Source organism: Dreissena polymorpha, chromosome 15 (assembly GCF_020536995.1).
Source record: "Dreissena polymorpha isolate Duluth1 chromosome 15, UMN_Dpol_1.0, whole genome shotgun sequence".
Lineage (NCBI taxonomy): Eukaryota > Metazoa > Mollusca > Bivalvia > Myida > Dreissenidae > Dreissena > Dreissena polymorpha.
The window spans coordinates 19170298-19192006 of record NC_068369.1 but is presented as its reverse complement, the minus strand read 5'-3'; the positions used below and the strand labels follow the sequence as shown (position 1 = coordinate 19192006).

Below are 21709 nucleotides of genomic sequence, written 5' to 3'. Positions count from 1 at the left end.
TATAAGACTGGTTTCAGTGTGAATCAGGTAGTTTTAAATAATATTTACTTTGAGTTTGTATTTACACTACAATTTGTTTACAAAACAAGCCAGAATAATCTAAAATACCGGTAAATGGCATTCTGAATTTGAAAACACTTGAGCACATGGTATGTTACTAAAAATAGAAATAACGTCTTTTGACCTTGAAATCTCGGGAGATTCGCATTTCAAGTAAGTCTGTCACATCTCTGTTACTCTCGATATGTAAGAGCAGAATACGGTAGATAAATTTTAAATGTTTAAAATAGTATTTTGTGAAAGAATATATAAGTTAAATGTGAAAAATGGCAATCTTTCCGATCAAGTGGTTGATTTGGGCCAATAACTGCATTTAAAAGCTGTTTTGGACCAGTTTTTTAACTGTCAACTTTTCGGGAATTTCTGGTTGACTTTCCTAATAGGGTTGGTCCATAACTATAAAGTCGCGCCAGTTAAAAATCATAAAAAGCGACATTTAAAGTTATGGTAGCCAGAACTAACTTTCAATGTGTGTGTTTTTTTCTTCTTTGTCTTTTATAATAATGGCTATGTTCAATACTGATACATTATGGCCATGCGTGGGTTAAAAAGAAATAGATTGATAGGTTTTATCGAGTTACTCAATCCACTCAGAAAATCCTATCATCAGTGATAAAAAAGGTGCAAAACCTAATACCTTAAGCCCTTAAGGCTTAAATATATACATATACAACTGTGCATGTGGTGAGAATATTAGTCGAGTTAAAAACAGGATAAAAGCAGAAACATGTGATCTAAGGAAGGAACACGGATGTAGACAGCACTGATTTAAATCCAGGGATGGTATCAGCGCTGACTACATAAGATGGAAGTGTGTTCTATTGTACAACTGTTCTTGGAAAGAAAGAAAATTTGTGGTAATCAGCTGTACTTGGTGGTATTTGGTATGCCATGTGATGGTGATGGCGTGTCTAATGTATGGAGTGAGATAGTGAAGGGGATTGATGTCAACATGATTATATACTATTTTATAGAACAAAATGAGTCTAGCTTGTTGTCTTCTTGATTGCAATGTATTCAAATTCAAATCCTTAATTATATTTGTGACCGTGTCCGGTGTCTTGCTGTAATTATTCGTTACAAATCTGGCAGCTTGACGCTGAACATTTTCAATTTTATCAATATCTTTCTGATGGTAAGGGTCCCACACACTAGAGCAATATTCCAAGGATGGTCTAACAATGCTGTTATACAACTGTATGCCGCTGCATTAGTTTCCATTTTAGAAGAATGAATGTTTCGTTTTAAGAATCCTTTTTAACAGAACAACTATTGATTAATGCTTTATTTTTGACAATTCTGGAAAATATGTTCTTTAAATGCAAGTTTGTGATATGAATTTTACAGAATGAGTATCATCAATAAAAAATATTGATGTTGAAATCTTTCTAAATTAGTCATTTGTATTTAGACACAATTATAAGATCTACAATAATCAAACTTACAGTTGAAACTTTTAAGGCTGATTTGGACTATACAATTTAATACAAACAGAAAAAACTGTTTTACTGACGTTACAAATAATGCAGTAAAATATCATTTAAATCAAAACTTTCAATCAAGTTTCGAAAAGGGGCTTGGTCGGTGTTTAAAAAAGTACAATGCATTTATCTGCATACATATTCAATTAGTGAAAAGCATTCCAGAAAACGAAATCAACAACTTTCTAAATTAAAAACTGTATTCGTGTGCAGCAAAAACAGTCAACAACCTACCTGTTAATTAATTAATTACAATTTACTAAAATATAAACAACCTGTTTCCGCTTTCAAATACAGACTGCGCATGCGTAATACCCAATCCAGTCGGTGTTAGTCAAAACGGGACCAGAACACAACGGTCCATGACTCGATGTCTCGTAACCGACACATTTTTGGCGAGAATAAATCACATAATAATTAACTTCATTTGGTTAATTTGAGAGACGAATTTTTATTAAATGTTTGCTGATTATTATCGGTGGTATTTATTCGCAACGTGACGAATTAATCAAAGGATTGGCTGAATTCGAAGGGAATTGAAGGTAAACAATTTGTCACTATGATATAACTTTCATTACTTGTGTTTATGGAGGAAAGTCGCAATTGAATTTTTAAGTTCGATCGGTGTGTTTTTTTAAATAATTTACAGATTAATAGAGGACCGAATAGCCCAGTTAGTAACTGTCAAGAAAGTCAATATGGGCTTATGGAGTCTTCTCGTAGGCCCGGCATTGTACGTAGGCATTGATTCCGCCTTTTCTTCTTCTACCTCCGATTAAAGTCGAATGTTTGTCTGTTACTGTAAAAGTATATGCGCTAAGTATGGCTGTGTTAATTATTGGAATATACCGACTTACACAAATTCTTGTACCCTATCACTAAAGTTGCCCAAGCTAGAACAGCTTTTTATAATACAAAATATTTGTGCAAATGTATCTTTTTACAGTTCGGAATAGGTCAATCTCATTGAATTGTGCGTTTACGAAGGTACTTTTTCAATTGCTCGAGGAGCACTATAGATACACATTTAGCGCAAATCCTAATGAACTCTGAACGAGTAAAACGTCGTTTGTGAATATTCCTATACTCATTTAAGTTGTAAAAAGTTACAACGGTACAAAAGTATCCCGTGATTATTGGTAAAGTTTGTGCGGGGTGTTTTATGTATTATTGTTTTTACGCGTTGTTTGTGTCGTCTTACCTTTCCCATGCACTTACTTTACAGGGTTTAGAAAGTTTATTTCTATAAAGTTACTGTTTAACTTATCGATGAAATTATATTAATTTAAATTATTCGTGGAGGCACGAACGCTCTTATGGTGGGGGGGGGGCTAGAGTTCAATAGTACTGTTGCTGTTAGTACTATTAGTACTATTTCTGTTGCTGGTCGATACAATTCATTTGATGTATGATCTTTGTGGTTTATTGCAGGACGTTGCTGATCTGGCACAGTCATTGAATCATGGGTCGGACATGTTTGAACTTCTAACTCTTCCGGTTTCATGACCGGCAAGCATGCTGGCCTCTCTGGGCAATACCGTTCCGTTTCACTCACACTTAAAGGTCGCCACAGAGGGATCGGAACATCTTTCAGACTGTTTTCTAACTCATTGAAATCTGTCTGGTCATTCGCCGTGTCGTCGATCGGTGAATAAAGAGCCATGAAGAGCCGGGTCCAAGTCCAATCAACGTCGTCCTCTTTTGAGAAGTCACAAACAGAGATGAAATTGAGGATATTCGGAATGCTCACGCAGCTGTCGCGCACCACCGGGATAAGTTTGCGTTTTCTTGCATCTGGAATTGTCAGAATTAGTGTACTAGTACTGTACAACTTCTGAACTAAAAAAAGTGCTTAGTTTAAGGACAACATACATGGCAATCTGTTACCACATGCATATCTACTGGTTTGGATTTGGATTGGACGAATTTTGATTCGTTTTCATCATTAAGTGGATGTTGTGAAATGGGGCAGTCACTCCAGTCACAAATTCAGCCCTTTTTAATAATACTTTCTTATAAATCTACCTCTGTTAGGAGCATCAAGAGTTTGTTTTAAGTGTGTATAATGAAAGTGCCACACTTACCATATGTTCACCAAATAGAGAGAAAAAAAACAGTAGGATATATCCAACATTTCTATAATGTATAGGTTATATTTATAATTGTATGTATACCTGGTGACAAAGCATGGGTGAACTTCATTTGAAAATTGCAAGCATCACTTTTTGTATACGAGTTTGACAAAACTATTATCACCCGGCGACATCTGCAAAAACAAAGAATACAAGAAATCATGCCATATGGTTTATACGTTTACACATAGGCATAGTTTGTATGACTATACAATTCATCAGAATTATCGTGGTTTAAGAAAGAAAAAATTACATAATATTATATTTAATGTCTTTAAAGCGACATGTTCACGGACAAAGCATTGACTTGACTCGTTCGCGTCAAAGAACAATAAAATATTCAGAGTGATCAATAAGGAGTCGCTTGAAAAAACATATTGAAGACTCACAACTGAAGACTGAGGACGACGGATGCCGGAGAGCCACCACACACTATAGCTCACCAGAAGCACGGTGTGCTCAGGTGAGCTAAATACAGACACACGTAAATACCGTTAAGTAAATGCTTCTATAAATAAGTTGAAGTTGATAACAATAAAAGCTTTTGATTTCAGAACCAAATAATTTCATTACCTTTTTTCAATAAGGTACGCCGCCACGGTGTGTCTCGCGGGCCCAGGGAGGTCATTCCGACCGGGGACGAAGAGGCCGAGGCCTCGTTTGAACTCCAACTCTCGGATGAGTGTCTTAACAAAGTCTCGATCCCGCGGGTCTTCGTCTGTGTAACTCACAAAGGCGTGATACAAGGTCTTCTTTCTGTATTTAACTGCATTCAAAGATTATACACACAACTAAATAGTATTTTATTGAAACTTCGGAAAACATTTAGTGTTACCTTCAACATCAGTCTTACGTTATATTTTATTTATATTGCAAACGATACATTGAAGTGCGCACATTAAAAATGAGAACGAAACTGCTGCAAATAAAACAGTCAACAGGACCCGTATTCATCTACCAATTTATAGATTTAAGCATAAAAATAGTACAACCGAGAGAAATTCTCCCAGCGATTGCATATATATATATATATAGGCTATTTATTACTGGTTATTGTGTCATTAACAAAATGTTCTACATGAAGAAGTTACAGGTGGTAAATATCAGGGATGACTCAAAAGTAAAGCAATTTGCTAAAGATTTGATCGTTTATACTCACCGTCCGTTGTCGATATTGCAACGGTTTTATCTTTTATACTCGCCGTTCTCCATCGTACTTAAGCGTATAATGTTTTATATTCAACGTTCTATATTGATACTGCAACGGTTTTATCTTTTACATTCAACGTTCTCTATAGATATTGCAACGGTTTTATCTTTTATATTCAATGTTCTCTATCGATTTGTCAACGGTTTCATCTTTTATATTTAACGTTCTCTATTGATACTGCAACGGTTTTGTCTTTTATATGCAACGTTCTCTATCAATACTGCAACGGCTTTATCTTTTATATTCAACGTTCTCTAACGATACTGCAACGGTTTTATCTTTTATATTCAACGTTCTCTATTGATACTGCAACGGTCTTATCTTTTATATTCAATGTTCTCTATTGATTCTGCAACAGTTTTATCTTTCATTTTCATCTGTTATATTTAACGTTCTCTATTGGTACTGCAACGGTCTTATCTTTTATATTCAACGTTCTATGTTGATACTCAGCGGTTTTATCTGTTATATTCAACGTTTTCTATCATACAACAACTGTTTTATCTTTTATATTCAACGTTCTCTATAAATACTGTAACGGTTTCATCCTTAATACTCTCTTTCCTTAATCGATAATGTATCGGTTTAATATGTTATACTCACAGTCTGTATTGATGCAGTAAAAGTTTAATCTTTTTACCTCGCAGTAATACTAGTATATCAATACTGTAACGGTTATGTCTTTTAGACTCACCGTCTGTTATCTATACTGTAACGGTTTCATCTTGTATGCTCACCACCCTCTATCAATAGTATAACGGTTTCATCGTGAATACTCACCACCTTCTTTCGATACTGTAACGGTTTCATCTTGTGTGCTTACCACCCTCTATCGATACTGTAACGGTTTCATCTTGTAACTCACCACCCTCTATCGATACTGTAACGGTTTCATCTTGTATTCTCACCACCCTCTATCGATACTGTAACGGTTTCATCTTGTATAGTCACCACCCTCTATCGATACTGTGACGGTTTCATCTTTCATACTCACCGGCCTTTATCGATTTGGTAGATTTCATATTTTATTACTCACCGCCCCAACCAATACTGTAACGGTTTCATCTTTTGTACTCACCGTCCTCTATCGACACTGTAACGGTTTCCTCATCAACCATTTTTGACACTGAAAATGATGCACAACGTCATATGCGTGGATACAATAACTTGTTCTTGATATTATTAATGCTAATCAAAACACACTTATTTTGTCTTAAATGACATTTTAACATAACTGTAAATTATACACTTGCATGAGCCTTTTCCGAAATAAAACATATTCTTTTGGCAATCATAGGGCGCCATACTTACTGATTTTGTCAACCGAACTGTTGTTTGCATATTCAACGGCTGCTTCAGCGATTTCCTGACTTTGTAAAAATATTTCACAGTCGTATACTGAAAACATATTTGTAACAGCATCTTACTATGTGTTTTTACTAACATGTTGGTAATAAGGTGGATTCTTGTTCAAGATTAATTCAAACCAGACAACAAAACACAAATGTAAGACTGTGTATCAATTAATATGCAGGTATACGTATGCGCTCTTGGTATTGGTAAATCAACCTATCCATAAAAGTGAAAAAGAGTATGCCAACTCATCAATGTTATTGTTACCGAGATATATTTCATCGCGACAAACATTAAAAAAAAACAAGTTTTCTTCAGGCCAAATGTAGATTATGCGCTTCTTCATATATATAATGTACGCCCATTTTAAGATAAGTAGTATATAGACGGCAATTTTTTTCAATTCGAAATAGTTGAACCGAATAAGACTTTCTAACTTTACGGGTTGAAAAATTCGATTAAACAACGGTTAGTCATAAGAAACATAAATCTATATGTAAATTCTTCATCAGGATGCAGGAAGATTTAAGATCCTATTTCATGCTTAACATTTATTTGTGAAGAACACTAAAAACCGGTGTTACTTATCCTGATTATTTTGATATTACCTTACAAAGAATTTATACATGCAAACAAATCGGTTAACATACTAGTAATCTGACTAGCTTTAACCATAACAACATTTAATAAAAAGTGCTCGGCGTATTGTATTTCGCTGCCTATTATAGTAAATTTACTATCAATTTATATGAAAGTAGGCTACGTGCCCGCTACATTGAGGATTTTAAGAAGAAGGGGAATTACCATTGATAGGCATCATGACATGTTTGAATTCTACATTTGTTAACGTTAATTAATTCATTTGCTTCAAATACTAAATAAAACATTACGCTAAAAATTGGTTTGATGAAAATAGGTGGATGTTGGACATCCCCTTATATGGTTAAATTGCAAACGGTTCGCGTTAATTTGTAATCTATCAATTAACATGTTTGGGGAAATATAGATGTCAATGATTTACCAGTAAGGTTTATGATTATTAGAACACTTATAACATATCAAGCATGAAAATAAAATGAAGACCTTTCATAATGCTGACAACCAGTATAAGCGTGTTTGGTTATAAACACGTTACATCGAGCGTGAACATAGCATAGTGTCAATGCCCCCAAGTATTTGCTTTATTGAAATTTTGAAGTTTGAATATTAAAATTTTCAAATTTCATATGAGAGAAAGATATTTTAAACAAGGCGTAAACTTGCAGTTTTTTTCCGACGCCTTTGGCACACAAATAAGAAATCATACGTATTCTCCGTCTGCAGTCTTCTATGACGTCATATCGCTCCAGCTGCAGCAGGAAGTCCCACAGTCGGCCGACGGTAGCCGCCGGTCCCTGCCACTGTTCGAGGAAACTCATCGTTGGACTGGGATGACGCTGGAAAACACGCAGTTGTTCAGTGCCGGTAGTTTGGGTTGTCTGTTAGTGTTTTCGCGTTGCTTTACAGTCATTTTTAATTATATACTGGCGGGTATGTAATCCTCTTACACTTTTCTATATCAAACTTAGCCGATCTTTAGGAAGCGGTTTACCAGAACTAAATAAGTATGATAGTGTTTTTTAAGCAGATATTTCCCTTTTGAAGATGTAAAATTCGACTTCTTTGCAAAATACTATCGTATTGTTAAAACAGATACGCAGTGAGGCGACGGTCGGCTTTACAAAGTATTATTGTATACATGTATACGGTAATTCTGATTATTATACTAAAGGTATATAAAAGTTATTCAAAGCATGCAATACATATCTATATATGATATAAACATATTTAAAAAAAACAAGTAAATATAACAAACTATAATCGTTAGTAACGTGAAGAAATTTAAAACAACTAGGAAGCAATAAAAGAATAATTGATAACGTTTCGCTTAAAAATGGCAAAATGGATCGATACTTTACGGATTTGTATTACAGACTTTGATGACATTTTTTTCCAAATAGTTCAAGGTATTGAATTATTGAATTCGGGCCTCAGATCTCTATAGTATATTGCACAAATGAATTTAAATCGAAAATGATTTTTTTTTACTGGCATAGAATCTATATTTTCAATATTTCCTACGTCATGAGTGTTATTTTACTTGTTTGAAAATAAAGCATACAATCTGTTTTGGTATAGCATCTTTTTTATTCTATGACAATTATTTTTAATCCTGCAATTTTGCTAAACGGTGAACAAATGAACGTGATTGCTTGTACTTCATAGTAACTTAAATTCAGAACTGGCTCATTTAATTTCTCAATCAACAACTGACTCATTCAATATCCCATTGCTAACAGCTTATAAATACGTTAATTTGGGTTAATATGGAAGCGACTCAATTCTCATTAAAACACTCATGAATTAAACGTAGGCGAATTGGTTACACGACGTATGGCGTTACGGAGTGATTTCTATATCGCAAAACACATTGTAATATACGCCCAGTAGTATATTTGTATGTAACTATGTTTCATAAACAAACTATTATGACCTAAAAATTCAAAACGGTTATGAACGTTAACGATGCGCAACGGACCTATGTATCTGTATTTTGTACCATTTACCACAACCACATATATCACAATATTTTATTTGTAAAAAGAAATTTATCAACAGAGCTATCTATTTTTTTTAGAAATTAACTTCTGCCATACTGCCTTTCTTAAGATAATAAATTCAATAAAACGGACGTTACGGTAAAACACAAACACAATATAAATAACAAATATACATAATGTATGTTTATCAGTATACGCGTAAATGTATATTTTCTGTGTGTGTGTTTCCAAGTTTATGTGGTCTTTCTGCGCCTAAGGCTGCATTATGTGAGGACGCGGAGTGTGGCCCAGAACTCTAACCTAATTAAATTACTACACCAACGAAGGCTATGACGAATTGTGAAATATAGCTGCAGATTTTAAAGTTTTTTTTAACATAAAATTTCTTTTTACAGAATCAATTTTGTAATTATGAAATTAATTTAATATATTTTTAGGAAACCTGGGTATATGTATGTGTAAGACAGTCGGGCAAAAGGACAGTCAGTATTAAAAACCATCGTTATAATCGACCGATCGCCATTGACAAGAACATGTACTTTGCAATAAAAAAAGATCACATAAAAAGAAAGTTCAATCTTGTTCATATAAACACTTCCGTGCACCTACACTAAGAAAAAAGGCGCAGCGTTCCCGAAGAAAGCGCAGCAAATAGTTACAAATACCTTCAAATTATTGATGTATAGGGTATCGAACCCCGCCATCTCGGCTATGCCCATGTAGTCAGTGACGACATCCAGCATCTGTCCATCGACCAAGGTCACCGTGAGACTCCCCTCCAGGTCAAGATACTTGGCCATTTTCCGGCGCGCAGATTCCCGCAGCGCCCCGCAACGGAAGTGCTCGGTATTCGGGTGACATAGACGAGTTCACAAGCGGATGTTGTTGTACCTGCATGTTTGTTTGCTCCGATTTACACTGTAACACTCGTCCAAAAATTCATAACTCACTTTTCAATGCATACATGTACAAGTGAAAAGTGAACTTCCGCTTTGGTTCAGTCGTTTAAATATGTTATTTATTCACTTCCTACCGACTGTATTACCGTTCTACACTGATGAAGATCTACCGGTACATCCGTACTGATCTCATGAATGCGTTAATTTGTCCTTCATGTTGATCAAATGTTGAAGTTGTTTGAAATTCAACACTTTTGTATAAAAGATGGAAGCTTTAAGTGCTGCAGTCTATTCCATCCTATACGACGTTTTCTCCCAAAAAGTCGATACGTAGTTTTATTTGGGGGTGGGATATGTCCTAATTATGAAACTAACAAGGAGATGAAAGTCGGGTTTGCTTGGTTGATGCATAAAATATTTAACCATATATTCAAAAGATGCAATAATGCAACATCTGCATATATAGAAAAAAAACATGCTCTTGTGCATTACGAACATTGGAAATTATGCAATGCTAAAAAATTAAACGTACAATTTACCAATGACATAAGTTGCGGTACATTGTACGTGCATGGTACCGGTATAAGTCAAGTGCCATATTACAGAGACGTATAAAAACAAATATAGGTCTCTGTCTAATTATAGACTTGCAACAGGCAGTTCCAAATGCTTTGCTAAAACTTTGGCTACAGTGTCTAAAATTTGGCGACACAAAATCCATTTGGCGAAAATGTTTGCTATAGAATTTTTTTATCGGGGGGGGGGGGGGGGGGGGGGGGCTGTAAAAGTTCAAGCTAGTATCGCGCGCATGTAATTTTAATTTAATATTATGTCGCCCAGTTATGCCGCCTTTGGCAATCGCCGCCAATTAACGTGCGGCGCTTATCAAATATGGGATCTGCTAGTCCGTCACGCAGATCACTTTATATATGTGCTTGCATATGCTTTTATATGTGGCCTTTTATGTGATCAAATATGTAAAAAAATAAATTTCCTATGCTACATTGTGAGACTATCTTTGCTGAACTTATTCCGAAAATGTCATGCAGTTATTATAGCCTATAGGTTTAATGAAGAGATGCATCAGCTTCACCTTTGTCATGACACCATTTAACGGCTGAATTAAATGTGTCTTGTTCTGAGAAAATTGGGCTTAATGTATGTGCGTAAAGTGTCGTTCCAGATTAGCCTGTGCAGTCCGCACAGGCTAATCAGGGACGACACTTTCCGCTTGTTTGGTATTTTTTGTTTCAAGGAAGTCCCTCCTTGCCGAAAATCAAGTTTAGACGGAAAGTGTCGTCCCTGATTAGCCTGTGCGGACTGCACAGGCTAATCTGGGATGACACTTTACACACATGCATTATGCCCAGTTTTCTCAGAACGCGGCTAAAATGATGACGTCAAAATAAGTTTCTGAACATTGAATAACTCGTATTTTTGTTTTAACGCATGTGGTGTAAAAACATGAGTTGTAAAACAACACCTCCATTGGCCAATCAATATAAACAAATAAATCGCCACCAGTATAAAGAGAGGAAAATCATTGTTAAATGGAAATAATTAAAGTTTTATTTTTAGGTACAAAGCACGAAAAAAATCTTATTGTCATGCATCAGGGTTTATTGGTTGAAAAACAACAAGAATTCGCTTATTTGGATATATTCATTCATTATTTCAAACTTGCTGTTGAAATTATTACTTTAGCTAGACCTATTTCATATGACGTGTTTTGGTTTAGGAAGGGCTAATATTAAAGGAAGTTCATTAATATTCATTCTTCCCTTGTTAAAATAGACGAGTATCATGAGAGAATACATGTACATCTTACATACTAGATATTGATGTAATGCCACTTGAATCAACAAATTTGTAAATAAACCTAATGTTAAAAAGTGAGGGTTGTTTCTTGAACTTCCTAATTCCTTAAAGGGACTTTTTCCACAGTTGCATGTTTTGAAATTTGTCAGGAGATGCTATAAATTAATAAATGTAAACATCGGAACTAAAATGCTTCTGTATAAAAAAGAATAAAGTTAAAGAATGAATGACATGTTATAGCATCGTCTCAAAAAACATCTGGTAACGATATACTGTAAAGCATAAAAACATGGATGTTTAATCACATAACGATATTATTGTTTTTAGCATAACCCTGAATAACTAATGTGTGCATTGATAGTAAGATGAATGCTGAAAATAAAAAATAATATAAGATTTAAACAATGAATAGTTATACCTGGGCTCGAACCACTGACCCTTGTATAAAGGTCTAGCGCTTAAACCGTCCGTGCTGTCGTAGTTCACGGAGAAGTGTATGCTTTTATAAACAATCCAGGTAGTGTCCCAAAATATAAAAATAGTAGTCTCCAAATAATTCAATCGTTTCGCATTTGTAACGCTTTATAATTCTCAGATTTTTAAACCGTCAAAAGATGCATATAATGGATATTCTTGAGCATGAAAAACGTTCAGTATTATTGTTTTCTAGCAAATAACATAATAACAACGAACATTTGCGAAATCGGACACAATTTTTCAACTTTGTCCATTAACCAAACCGTGAACAGGTACCTTTAAGAACTGTAAAAAGAAAACGCGACTACAGTAGGGTTAACGCATACAGAGTCGTAGAAGAAGTTCCATCGTGATAACTACCGTACTCGATTCGTCGATGATGAAGTTTTTGATGAGAACACGTGAAGTCACATGCTTGTAGACCACTTGTACACAATGTATATGATACTTTAAAGGACCATGCAGTGCCGGGTTAAGCACCGTGGTGGCCCAAAGGCCGTGAAACTTTTGGTGCCCGGCCGCCGGATTATCATTATAAAAAAGTATTTCTGAAATGATGTAACGTCAAATATGAATTAATATCCAAAACTTTATCCGATATATAAATACGGTGTTTGAGCGTGAATGATTATTCTTAAAGTACCACCAGAATGCCGTGTTGCATGCTAAGTAAGTTAAAAAAAAATCGTTACTGTTTTTTTGTGCCCTTTAAAGTCGCGGGCCCATAGGCAGTTGTCTTCTCTGCCTTATGTGTAATCCGGACCTGGGACCCTGCGGCTTCTTGAAAGCTCGCCTCAGATTCTGTAGACAAGTGGTACAATCATCGAGACTCCTGGTGTTGGGTTACTTTCACTGACAGGAGCATAATTTGAAAATCTCATGCACATAATTCAACTAAAGTGCAGGTCAGAGTTAAGTTAATTGCTCAGTGACCTAACACAATGTGACCATAACCCCGTATATACATGTATGTTTGAAGTTTCAATTAAATACCTGTAGTAGAAACAGTGATAAAGGAGATGTTAGGCATTTACCTTAATGAACTCTGGAATCAGAGAAGGGATGCATAAATATGATACTTGTAAATTGCAGCAAAGAGTTATGGAACTTAGTCAGTTACCCAACAAAAAGACACCAAACACACATTAAGTTTCAACTGAACACCTTTAGTAGACACAGTGAAATTGAGATGTTGCATGTTCACCTAACTATTACATTTGAGTGTGTAGTTAAGCTCTGACTTTTAAGTCAAGATCAAAATGATAAAGGCTGGGAAAACCACCTTGGAACATAAGCTTTAAACGGGCTTCAAACTGGTTGAATGATTCATCGAACCTAACACTTAATAGATAATTAATCAATAGCACACACGTTTCTATAAAAAATAAACCTCGTAGTATTGTGGTTAAACATTAAAAAGCAATTACAGAGGATTTTTAGTTTGATTTAATTGCCACTCAATTTCTCAATGGCTAATTTCGATGCTATCATTATTATTAAAATTTAAATGTTTAATGTATAATTCTGAGAAGTATGAGGTTTGGGGCTCTATTAAACCGGTTTAAACCCCTAGTTACAAGTGTCCCCACAGTTTTGATAATGTTTGTGTGATTAGCATGCACTTGTTTGTATTGTATTGTGCATTTGTTTTGTGTCTCACTATTTGCCATTAATAAAGAACAATTATTAAGACTAAATAACATATACATGTTATTGTTTTACCACAAGAATAACACATTTTTCTTAAAATCTGATAACGCAATGTACCCCGTCTTAAGGCCCTAGGGCGCTCACCTATGTACAGAATAAGCCAAACAGTTCTGATCAGCTTTTATTATGTTTCACTAAAACCAGTCCATATAAGGAAAACTTCTCCAAACCCTGGCTGCAATGTTTTTCAACAGACCAGAACATTTTTTAATCAGCAGAGATATCACTAGAGCAAAGGCTCTGAGCAATTTCAATTAATTGTGCATAAACTGACTTTCTGATTGTTCACACACTTTTTCTAAATTGACCAGCTGACCTTGCTTTTGAACTGATGTAACCAAGTTTTAAACTTGAAGAAATATCATTTGGACAAATGTTCTGACCAAGTTTTATGAAAATTGACCAATACCGGTAAATGTGACATTAATATGCAAACGTTCATGGTTGATGATATGAGACACACAACTGACAAAAGGTGATAAAAACATGGTCATGGTGACATAAAAAAAACCACTCTAATCATCATCATTTTCATTTTCCAGTTCTTTCAAGATAAAGTTTTCTTGCAAAAGAAGGGTTTTGAAAGTCTGATAGTCCAGCAGGGACATCCCTCCAAACATTTTGGCAAAATCTTCATCAGATGTTTCCAGTATAACTTCTAACTTAGGATTGGAATCGATCTGTCCCTTTTCACGATTTACTTTCTTGAAAAATCCTGCTCGTACTAAAAACATGTGCCTTGCATGAATATGTTCCATCGGATGCTGGAACAAGTTTGAGTACATCATTTGCCTCTGGGAGACACCCATTTCACGGAACACATAGTTAAACCTGTCATGAATGAATTCACTTTCACAGAATAGCAGTTTTGGGGACTTCTCAAGTAAACTTAACGTATCAGATCTCTTGAACAGCTTTTTAAGCTCCTCAATTCGACTTGAAATCATGTTAAAGTCCCTCTCTAATACCTTTGGTTCTTGTACCAATATTTTCACAATAGACTCATAGTGAAAGCCTAAACCATGCAGTTCGTCCACTTTAGCTTTCATTTCTGAAAGAGGAACATTTACAATACCTGGATATTGTTGACACATTTCATGCACACCATTTTGATCAAGCCCTATCCCAATTAAATACTGCATACATTCAACAACATTATGAATGTTTTTCAGCACATTGTAACTGGCACATATATTCCTCACAGTTTGTTCAGATATGCCCAATCCCAGCAGTCCCTTTATTCCATCCTTAATAAGTCCACGGGCAATGGACTTAACCATCACATCTTTTGCGGTAGCCGTCTGAATTACAGAATCCGTCAGTGAGTCAACAAAACTTTCTGTCACCACAATTTGCTCTGGTTCACTATGACAGTGACGAACACATTGATTACATGACTTGTTAACAACCATTAGTCTTGTAGAACAATTAAATGAGGATACCCATGACACACTTCTTGTTGGTAACACAAAGCTGTCTTGACAATCTCTGGAACTTTGTCCTCTTGTTACTTGTGTTGTGCAATTGCCAAAGATTCTGGTCGACAAACAAATGCTTAAGCTCCTAACTCGGTAAGCCATCAATGATGCTGTTCTTTGAAACATTTGGTCTGAAAAAACAAACATTAACATTTAATATTTACTTTAAATTTTTCAATAAACCTATTTGTGTACCAATAAAATATATAGTCGACCCTTCCAAGTAAAAGTAGACAATATGTCATAGGTTGTTTTCAGAGCAGTTATAAACCCATGTGTTATTTATTTTAAAATTAAAAACAAAAAACAAACATGAAACTGTTTATATTATAATTTGAAGTTAAATGTAAAACAAGCAAATTCGTTGAATTGATATCCCCCACCAATATGCTTCTGGACACTCATAGCAAGTATCAATGAAATCCGCCATTGCACTTCCAAGATACGGCTCTGGACACACAAAAAAGCATTTGTTCAAGATACAAAGGGCCATAACTCTGTTATTTTCAGATGGTGTACAATGCCATTTGGCGTGCATCATCCTATTATCCATATATATACTCATAAGTTTCAATGAAATTTGCCAAAGCACTTCCAAGATATGGCTCCAGACGGACGAAAAGACGGAAGGACAGATGGACAATGCCAAAACAATATCCCTCCGCCTATGGCGAGGGATAAAAAGGCAACGTTTTAAATTCTGGTATTGGTACAAGGTGACATCTTCAAACAAATTTCAAATATAACCTGTTATCACTGGTATATATAATTTAATTGTTTTCACTCCACACAGTATGCAGCCATGGCACATTGGCATATTTTCCTCACAGGTACACAAGTCATATGCTTGACAATTGTCACTACATGTATACAAAAATTTATTTGCAGAAAAAAAAATACAGTTCAGCTTCAAATCAGCCTTAGAGAGTGGTTTGTAGATCTGAGTAGGTTTGTATTCATAAGAAAACAACTCCTGAGACGATAAAGCTGAATTTAGAATTAGGATAATCCTGGAATCAAGTAAAAAGGCCACACAATTTTTTGGGGGGTGGGGGGAATACTGGCAAAGAGAAGAAAACAGTACAGAGTTTACATTTTACGCTAAAAATTGTTAAATTAAATTAAAACAAACAAAACAAATGCTGTTCATTTGGACAGGTGTTTTGATAAAATTTGGACCAAAATTAAATGAATTTATCTTTCTCAAACACATAACTATAAATGCATATTAAAATATCACAACCCAACTCATTGTCGAAGTGTGCTTACATGATTAAGTTTTTAAGTTCAACAGTTTCCCTTGTATGCAAAAAAAATTGTTCACAGATTGTCTTCAAGACATTTTTTCAATAAATTGTCACAGATTCAACAAACAAAAGAACACTGTACACCAAATTAACACAAATGACAAAGACTCATACTAACAAGGGCTGTTTGTAATACATGCATGCCCCCCTATATGGGCTTTAAATTGTAGCAGCAGCAATTGTGTGAATACGTTTTTTGTCACTGTGGGTGGTGGTGGTGGTGGTGGTGGTGGTGGTGGTGGTGGTGGTGGTGGTGGTGGAAGAAATAATAATAGTAGTAGTAGTATAGTAGTAGTAGTAGTAGTAGTAGTAGTAGTAGTAGTAGTAGTAGTAGTAGTAGTAGAAGTAGTAGTAGTAGTAGTAGTAGTAGTAGAAGTAGTAGTAGTAGTAGTAGTAGTAGTAGTAGTAGTAGTACTTATAGTAGAGTAGTAGTAGTAGTAGAAGTAGTAGTAGTAGTAGTAGTAAAAGTAGTAGTAGAAGTAGTAGTAGTAGTAGCAGCAGCAGCAGCAGCAGCAGTTGCAGCAGCAGCAGTAGTAGCAGTAGTAGTAGTAGTAGTATGCATTACAAAAATGCAATTAGCCTTACATTTGGTAAAATTTAAATATATTACAAGGGAGGCAAATGCTGTAACAATAAATTTAAGTGGTGGTGGTGGTGGTGGTGGTAGCAGCAGAAGAAATAATAGTAGTAGTAGTAGTTGTAGTAGTAGTAGTAGTAGTAGTAGTAGTAGTAGTAGTAGTAGAAGTAGTAGTAGTAGTAGTAGTAGTAGTAGTAGTAGTAGTAGTAAGTAGTAGTAGTAGTAGTAGTAGTAGTAGTAGTAGTAGTAGTAGTAGTAGTAGTAGTAGTAGTAGTAGTAGTAGTAGTAGTAGTAGTAGTAGTAGTAGTAGTAGAGTAGTAGTAGCAGTAGTAGCAGTAGTAGTAGTAGTAGTAGTAGTAGTAGTAGTAGTAGTAGTAGTAGTAGTAGTAGTAGTAGTAGTAGTAGTAGTAGTAGTAGCAGCAGCTGCAGCAGCTGCAACAGCACTAGTAGTAGTAGTAGTAGTATGGATTACAAAAATGCAGTTAGGCAAATGCTGTAACAATAAATTTAAACTTATTGCATTTGTTTCCCCTGTATATAGGTAGATATAATAGTGTATTACCTCCCCTGTCCTGCTTATATTTGTATTAATCAACAAAATTAAACATTAACACAATATTTAATATACAAAATATACAAAATATGGGCTGTCTATTGTAGTGGCAGCCATTGTGTGATACGTTTTTTGTCACTGTGACCTTGACCTTTGACCTAGTGACCTGAAAATCAATAGGGGTCATCTGTGAGTCATGATCAATGTACCTATGAAGTGTCATGATCCTAGGCAAAAGCGTTCTTGAGATATCATCCAAAAACCATTTTACTATTTAGGGTCACCGTGACCTTGACCTTTGACCTTGTGACCTCAAAATCAATAGGGGTCATCTGCGAGTCATGATCAATCTACCTGTGAAGTTTCATGATCCTTGGCATATGCTTTCTTGAGTTATCGTCCGAAAACCATTTTACTATTTCGGGTCACCGTGACCTTGACATTTGACCTAGTGACCTCAAAATCAATAGGGGTCATCTGCAAGTCATGATCAATCTACCCATGAAGTTTCATGATCCTAGGCGTATGCATTCTTGAGTTATCATCCGGAAACCATTTTACTGTTTCGGGTCACCGTGACCTTGACCTTTGACCTAGTAACCTCAAAATCAATAGGGGTCATCTGCGAGTCATGATCAATCTACCCATGAAGTTTCATGATCCTAGGCGTATGCGTTCTTGAGTTATCGTTCAAAAACCATTTTACTATTTCGGGTCACCGTGACCTTGACCTTTGACCTAGTGACCTCAAAATCAATAGGGGTCATCTGCGAGTCATGATCAATGTACCTATGAAGTTTCATGATCCTAGGCCCAAGCGTTCTTGAGTTATCGTCTGACAACCACCTGGTGGACGGACCGACCGACCGACATACCAACAGACCGACATGAGCAAAGCAATATACCCCCTCTTCTTCAAAGGGTGGCATAAAAATACGATTTGTTTCAGAGGAATCATAATAAGATATTGATAAAATTATAAAGCATTACAAATGCACAAAAAATATACAATAGGGCCATGGTGGCCCTGGGTCGCTCACCTGAGTACAAGTAGTAATGTTAAGCAAGGGTTGTTAATATTGTTTTGTGAAAATAAAGGGGTTTTTGTTATGGAAGATGAATAAATATATGCATAATAAGTATGTAGGTTTTTGTATTTGTTTATGATTTTTAAAATAAACATTTATTTTGGATAAGTGATATGAGGATAAGTGAAAGCCGAGCTATGATAAGAACAAATGTACTGACCAAGTTTCATGAAGATTGGACCATAAATGTGACTTCTAGAGTATTAACAAGGTTTTAAAATAGCTAAATAAGGAAAACTGCCCCGCCCCCTAGCAGCCAGATTTTGTAATGAACCGGAACTATTTTCGACTGCTCAACAGAGACATCACTACAACAATTGTTATGACCAAGTTTCATGAAGATTGGACAATAAATGTGACTTCTAGTGTTAACAAGCTTGTTCTTTAATTTGACCTAAAGTTTGACCTCATGTAACCCTGTTTCAAACTCAACTAAGATGTCATTGAAAAAATCTTTGGACCAAATTTCATAAAGATCAGACAAAAAATGTGGCTTCTAGAGTTTTAACAAGGCGAAATAATGACGACAGACGACTGACAAAAATTGATCCCAAAAGCTCAACATGAGCACAAAGTGCTCAGGTGAGCTAAAAATGTGGAGTGTATCTATTGCTTTTATTATATTTTGTGACAATACATAAATTGCTTAAAACAAGTTTTAAAATGAACTAAGAAATGAATAGCTAGGATAGCTGAGTGGAGTTAGAGCTTTTTATCTGAAGGTCAGTGGTTGAAGCTAAGGTGTTTGTTTTTTTAATTTTGGTTCTTTCTTAAAATTCTATTCTACAGACTTGCTATAAACGGGGGCTCATTAGGTCAGATTCTTACATGTATCATTTTTAAGCCTTTATTGAAAAACCTCAACAAATGTTAAGATTTGTCCCTCAAGGCCACATAAAATTAATTCCTAGAATCTCATCCCCGCCCGCCCATCGAAAATGGTCCGCACGAACGTTTTTTATTTTTTTTAAAATTCCGTAAAAAAATTCGAGCCGCAAAATACTGAGGTCGAAACGGCTAAATGAGTACGAAAAAAGCGAAGTGCGAATCGGCAACTAAATGTCTCCGAGACACTTATAGATTTTTAACGGCGCACAAGCATCGTCTGAAATTTAAGTGATTGAGTAAAAACAACAACAAAATGTTTCTTATTTTGAGGTATAGAAATGGCGTTACAACCGTAAAAGATTGGTACGGGGTGTCAAAATGTGCAGAAAGTTAAACTCTCGCGGACCTGTATGATGAGTTAATTTGTGGTTCGTATGATCAAGCCCCATTGAAAGCTGACCACCCTAAAATCGTCTGTGCCTTCGTCGGCCGAAATAAATTAGAATTGACAAAGGTGTCACCCGATGTTACAGTTAGTCAAACTGTTGGCTGTATAGGAAATTTTACTGACTTTAGTATTAGAGACCTCCTGAAAGTTCCCATATTAAATGTTATCATTTTCATATTCAACATCTTCATCCAATTAATACAAACTGAACTTGAAATAGTAAATGCTGTCTATTGAATGCATACCATGTTTTAATAAATGATATCTAGTCATACTGAAACAATAATGTAAAGGGTTCTGTTACAGATTTGTATTTTCTTTAATACTTTGTCTAGTCAATGTTTTGTCAAGTCAGTGTTTTATTGAATGTCATAATATGTTGAACATGATATTAAAAGGGTAAAATTAAACACAAAAGTCAAATGTTGATAATGTATTTCTTTTATTCTATATAATTTAACATACATACATACATATAGGCGTTATGCCAGGGTTTTTTATCTGATTTTGAGGAAAGGGCCAGGCCTTTTTTGAGGGGAAAAAAATCGCGCAAAACGCCTGATTTTGGGGGAAAAAATCACACGAAACACCGGATTTTGGGGGAAAATAAGGAAAGTCTTAAATAATCAATTTAGCATATTTTACTGTTTTTAAAAGAAATTCAAGGAAATATTAAATTTAATTATGCAATATTTTTCTATTTTCTACACTGGATCAGGTTAACTTATATATTTTAAGGTAAAAAAAAAAAAAAAAAAAATATTTTTTTTTTTTTTTTTTGGAGGGGAAAATGAATTCTAGGGGAAAATTTACCAGCAGAGGGGAACAAAAAATCGGAGAGGAAAGGGCCGATTTTCGGCAGGTCACAAAGAAGGAAAAAAAAACCGGTATGCATATAAACCAGCAAATTTGTGAACATTGCATTACTTATATAAAGGTCCAACACATAAAATAAAAATTAAAAAATAAAACCCACCCACCCGCCCCAATTTTCCCCAAAATTAGGATGAGAATCTAGTTATTTATTTTCTATGGCCTAAACTAGAATTTATATTGGTCAATGCAATATCAAATTTTGTATAAAAAGTAGTGACAAAGCATTGAAAACAAGAACAAAATTGTATTTATTAAAAAATGATATTTATATGCATTAAGCACTCACAGATGATTAGCCTTGATTCATATTGTGAAATAACAGAATGTGCCTGTCTGGAGTTGTGGAAAGGTAGAATGATAATTTCTTGAATATTGTGTTTGATGACTTCTCACTGCCAGGGTGGCTGACTTACATAAACTAACTAATATACGCTGTCATCATCGCTAGATTTAAAATTCATTCCAACTCCATTGCAGTGTAACCTTCAATAGATGTATCCGAATTACCATTCCTCTTTTTAAATTTAGACAGGAAATGTTTCATGCGCATTGTCTGCTATATCCAAATACATTTTATAGATATTTTGTAACAAATATACTCATAATTTAATTGCTGTTGATAAGGTAAACATAATAACACCTGTTTTTACGATCTTGTTGCACAGTGTAATTTCGTTGTTGTTGTTGTTGTTCCAAGACGCAAGCTTCTCAACTGCATCGATCATGTCAAGAAATTGAAAGCAAGGGCATCCTAATGTTTTAAAGCGGGTATATACGATCTTGTCAAATATTTAGTAATAAATATAAAATGTGT

The 21709-nt window shown here is 35.0% G+C and overlaps 3 protein-coding genes across 6 annotated transcripts in view; all 3 read right to left on the bottom strand.

The window, feature by feature from the left end:
* Positions 1 to 1893, bottom strand: part of LOC127859952 (uncharacterized) — a 47636-nt gene extending 45743 nt beyond the window's left edge. For 3 of the 4 annotated variants that reach the window (XM_052397606.1, XM_052397602.1, XM_052397607.1), the window contains exon 1: positions 1817 to 1893. The gene's annotated coding sequence lies outside the window, so the exon portion shown is untranslated. Of the gene's footprint in view, positions 1 to 1775 lie in introns of all 4 variants that reach the window. The other variant, XM_052397603.1, reaches the window with a different exon arrangement.
* On the bottom strand, positions 1764 to 9687 carry LOC127859598 (myeloid differentiation primary response protein MyD88-like). The gene is made up of 8 exons (XM_052397097.1): positions 9502 to 9687; positions 7543 to 7672; positions 6195 to 6281; positions 5962 to 6009; positions 4247 to 4439; positions 3716 to 3807; positions 2914 to 3335; positions 1764 to 1775 (listed from the first exon to the last, which is right to left on the bottom strand). Exons 1-8 carry the CDS (start codon positions 9634 to 9636, stop codon positions 1764 to 1766), a joined length of 1119 nt encoding a protein of 372 aa, XP_052253057.1. The 5' UTR covers positions 9637 to 9687.
* A 4161-nt stretch (positions 9688 to 13848) lies between these two features.
* Positions 13849 to 21603, bottom strand: LOC127860104 (uncharacterized). The gene is made up of 2 exons (XM_052397918.1): positions 21536 to 21603; positions 13849 to 15349 (listed from the first exon to the last, which is right to left on the bottom strand). The coding sequence occupies exon 2, from the start codon at positions 15342 to 15344 to the stop codon at positions 14256 to 14258; it is 1089 nt and encodes a 362-aa protein (XP_052253878.1). The 5' UTR covers positions 15345 to 15349; positions 21536 to 21603; the 3' UTR covers positions 13849 to 14255.
* Positions 21604 to 21709: the final 106 nt, after the last annotated feature.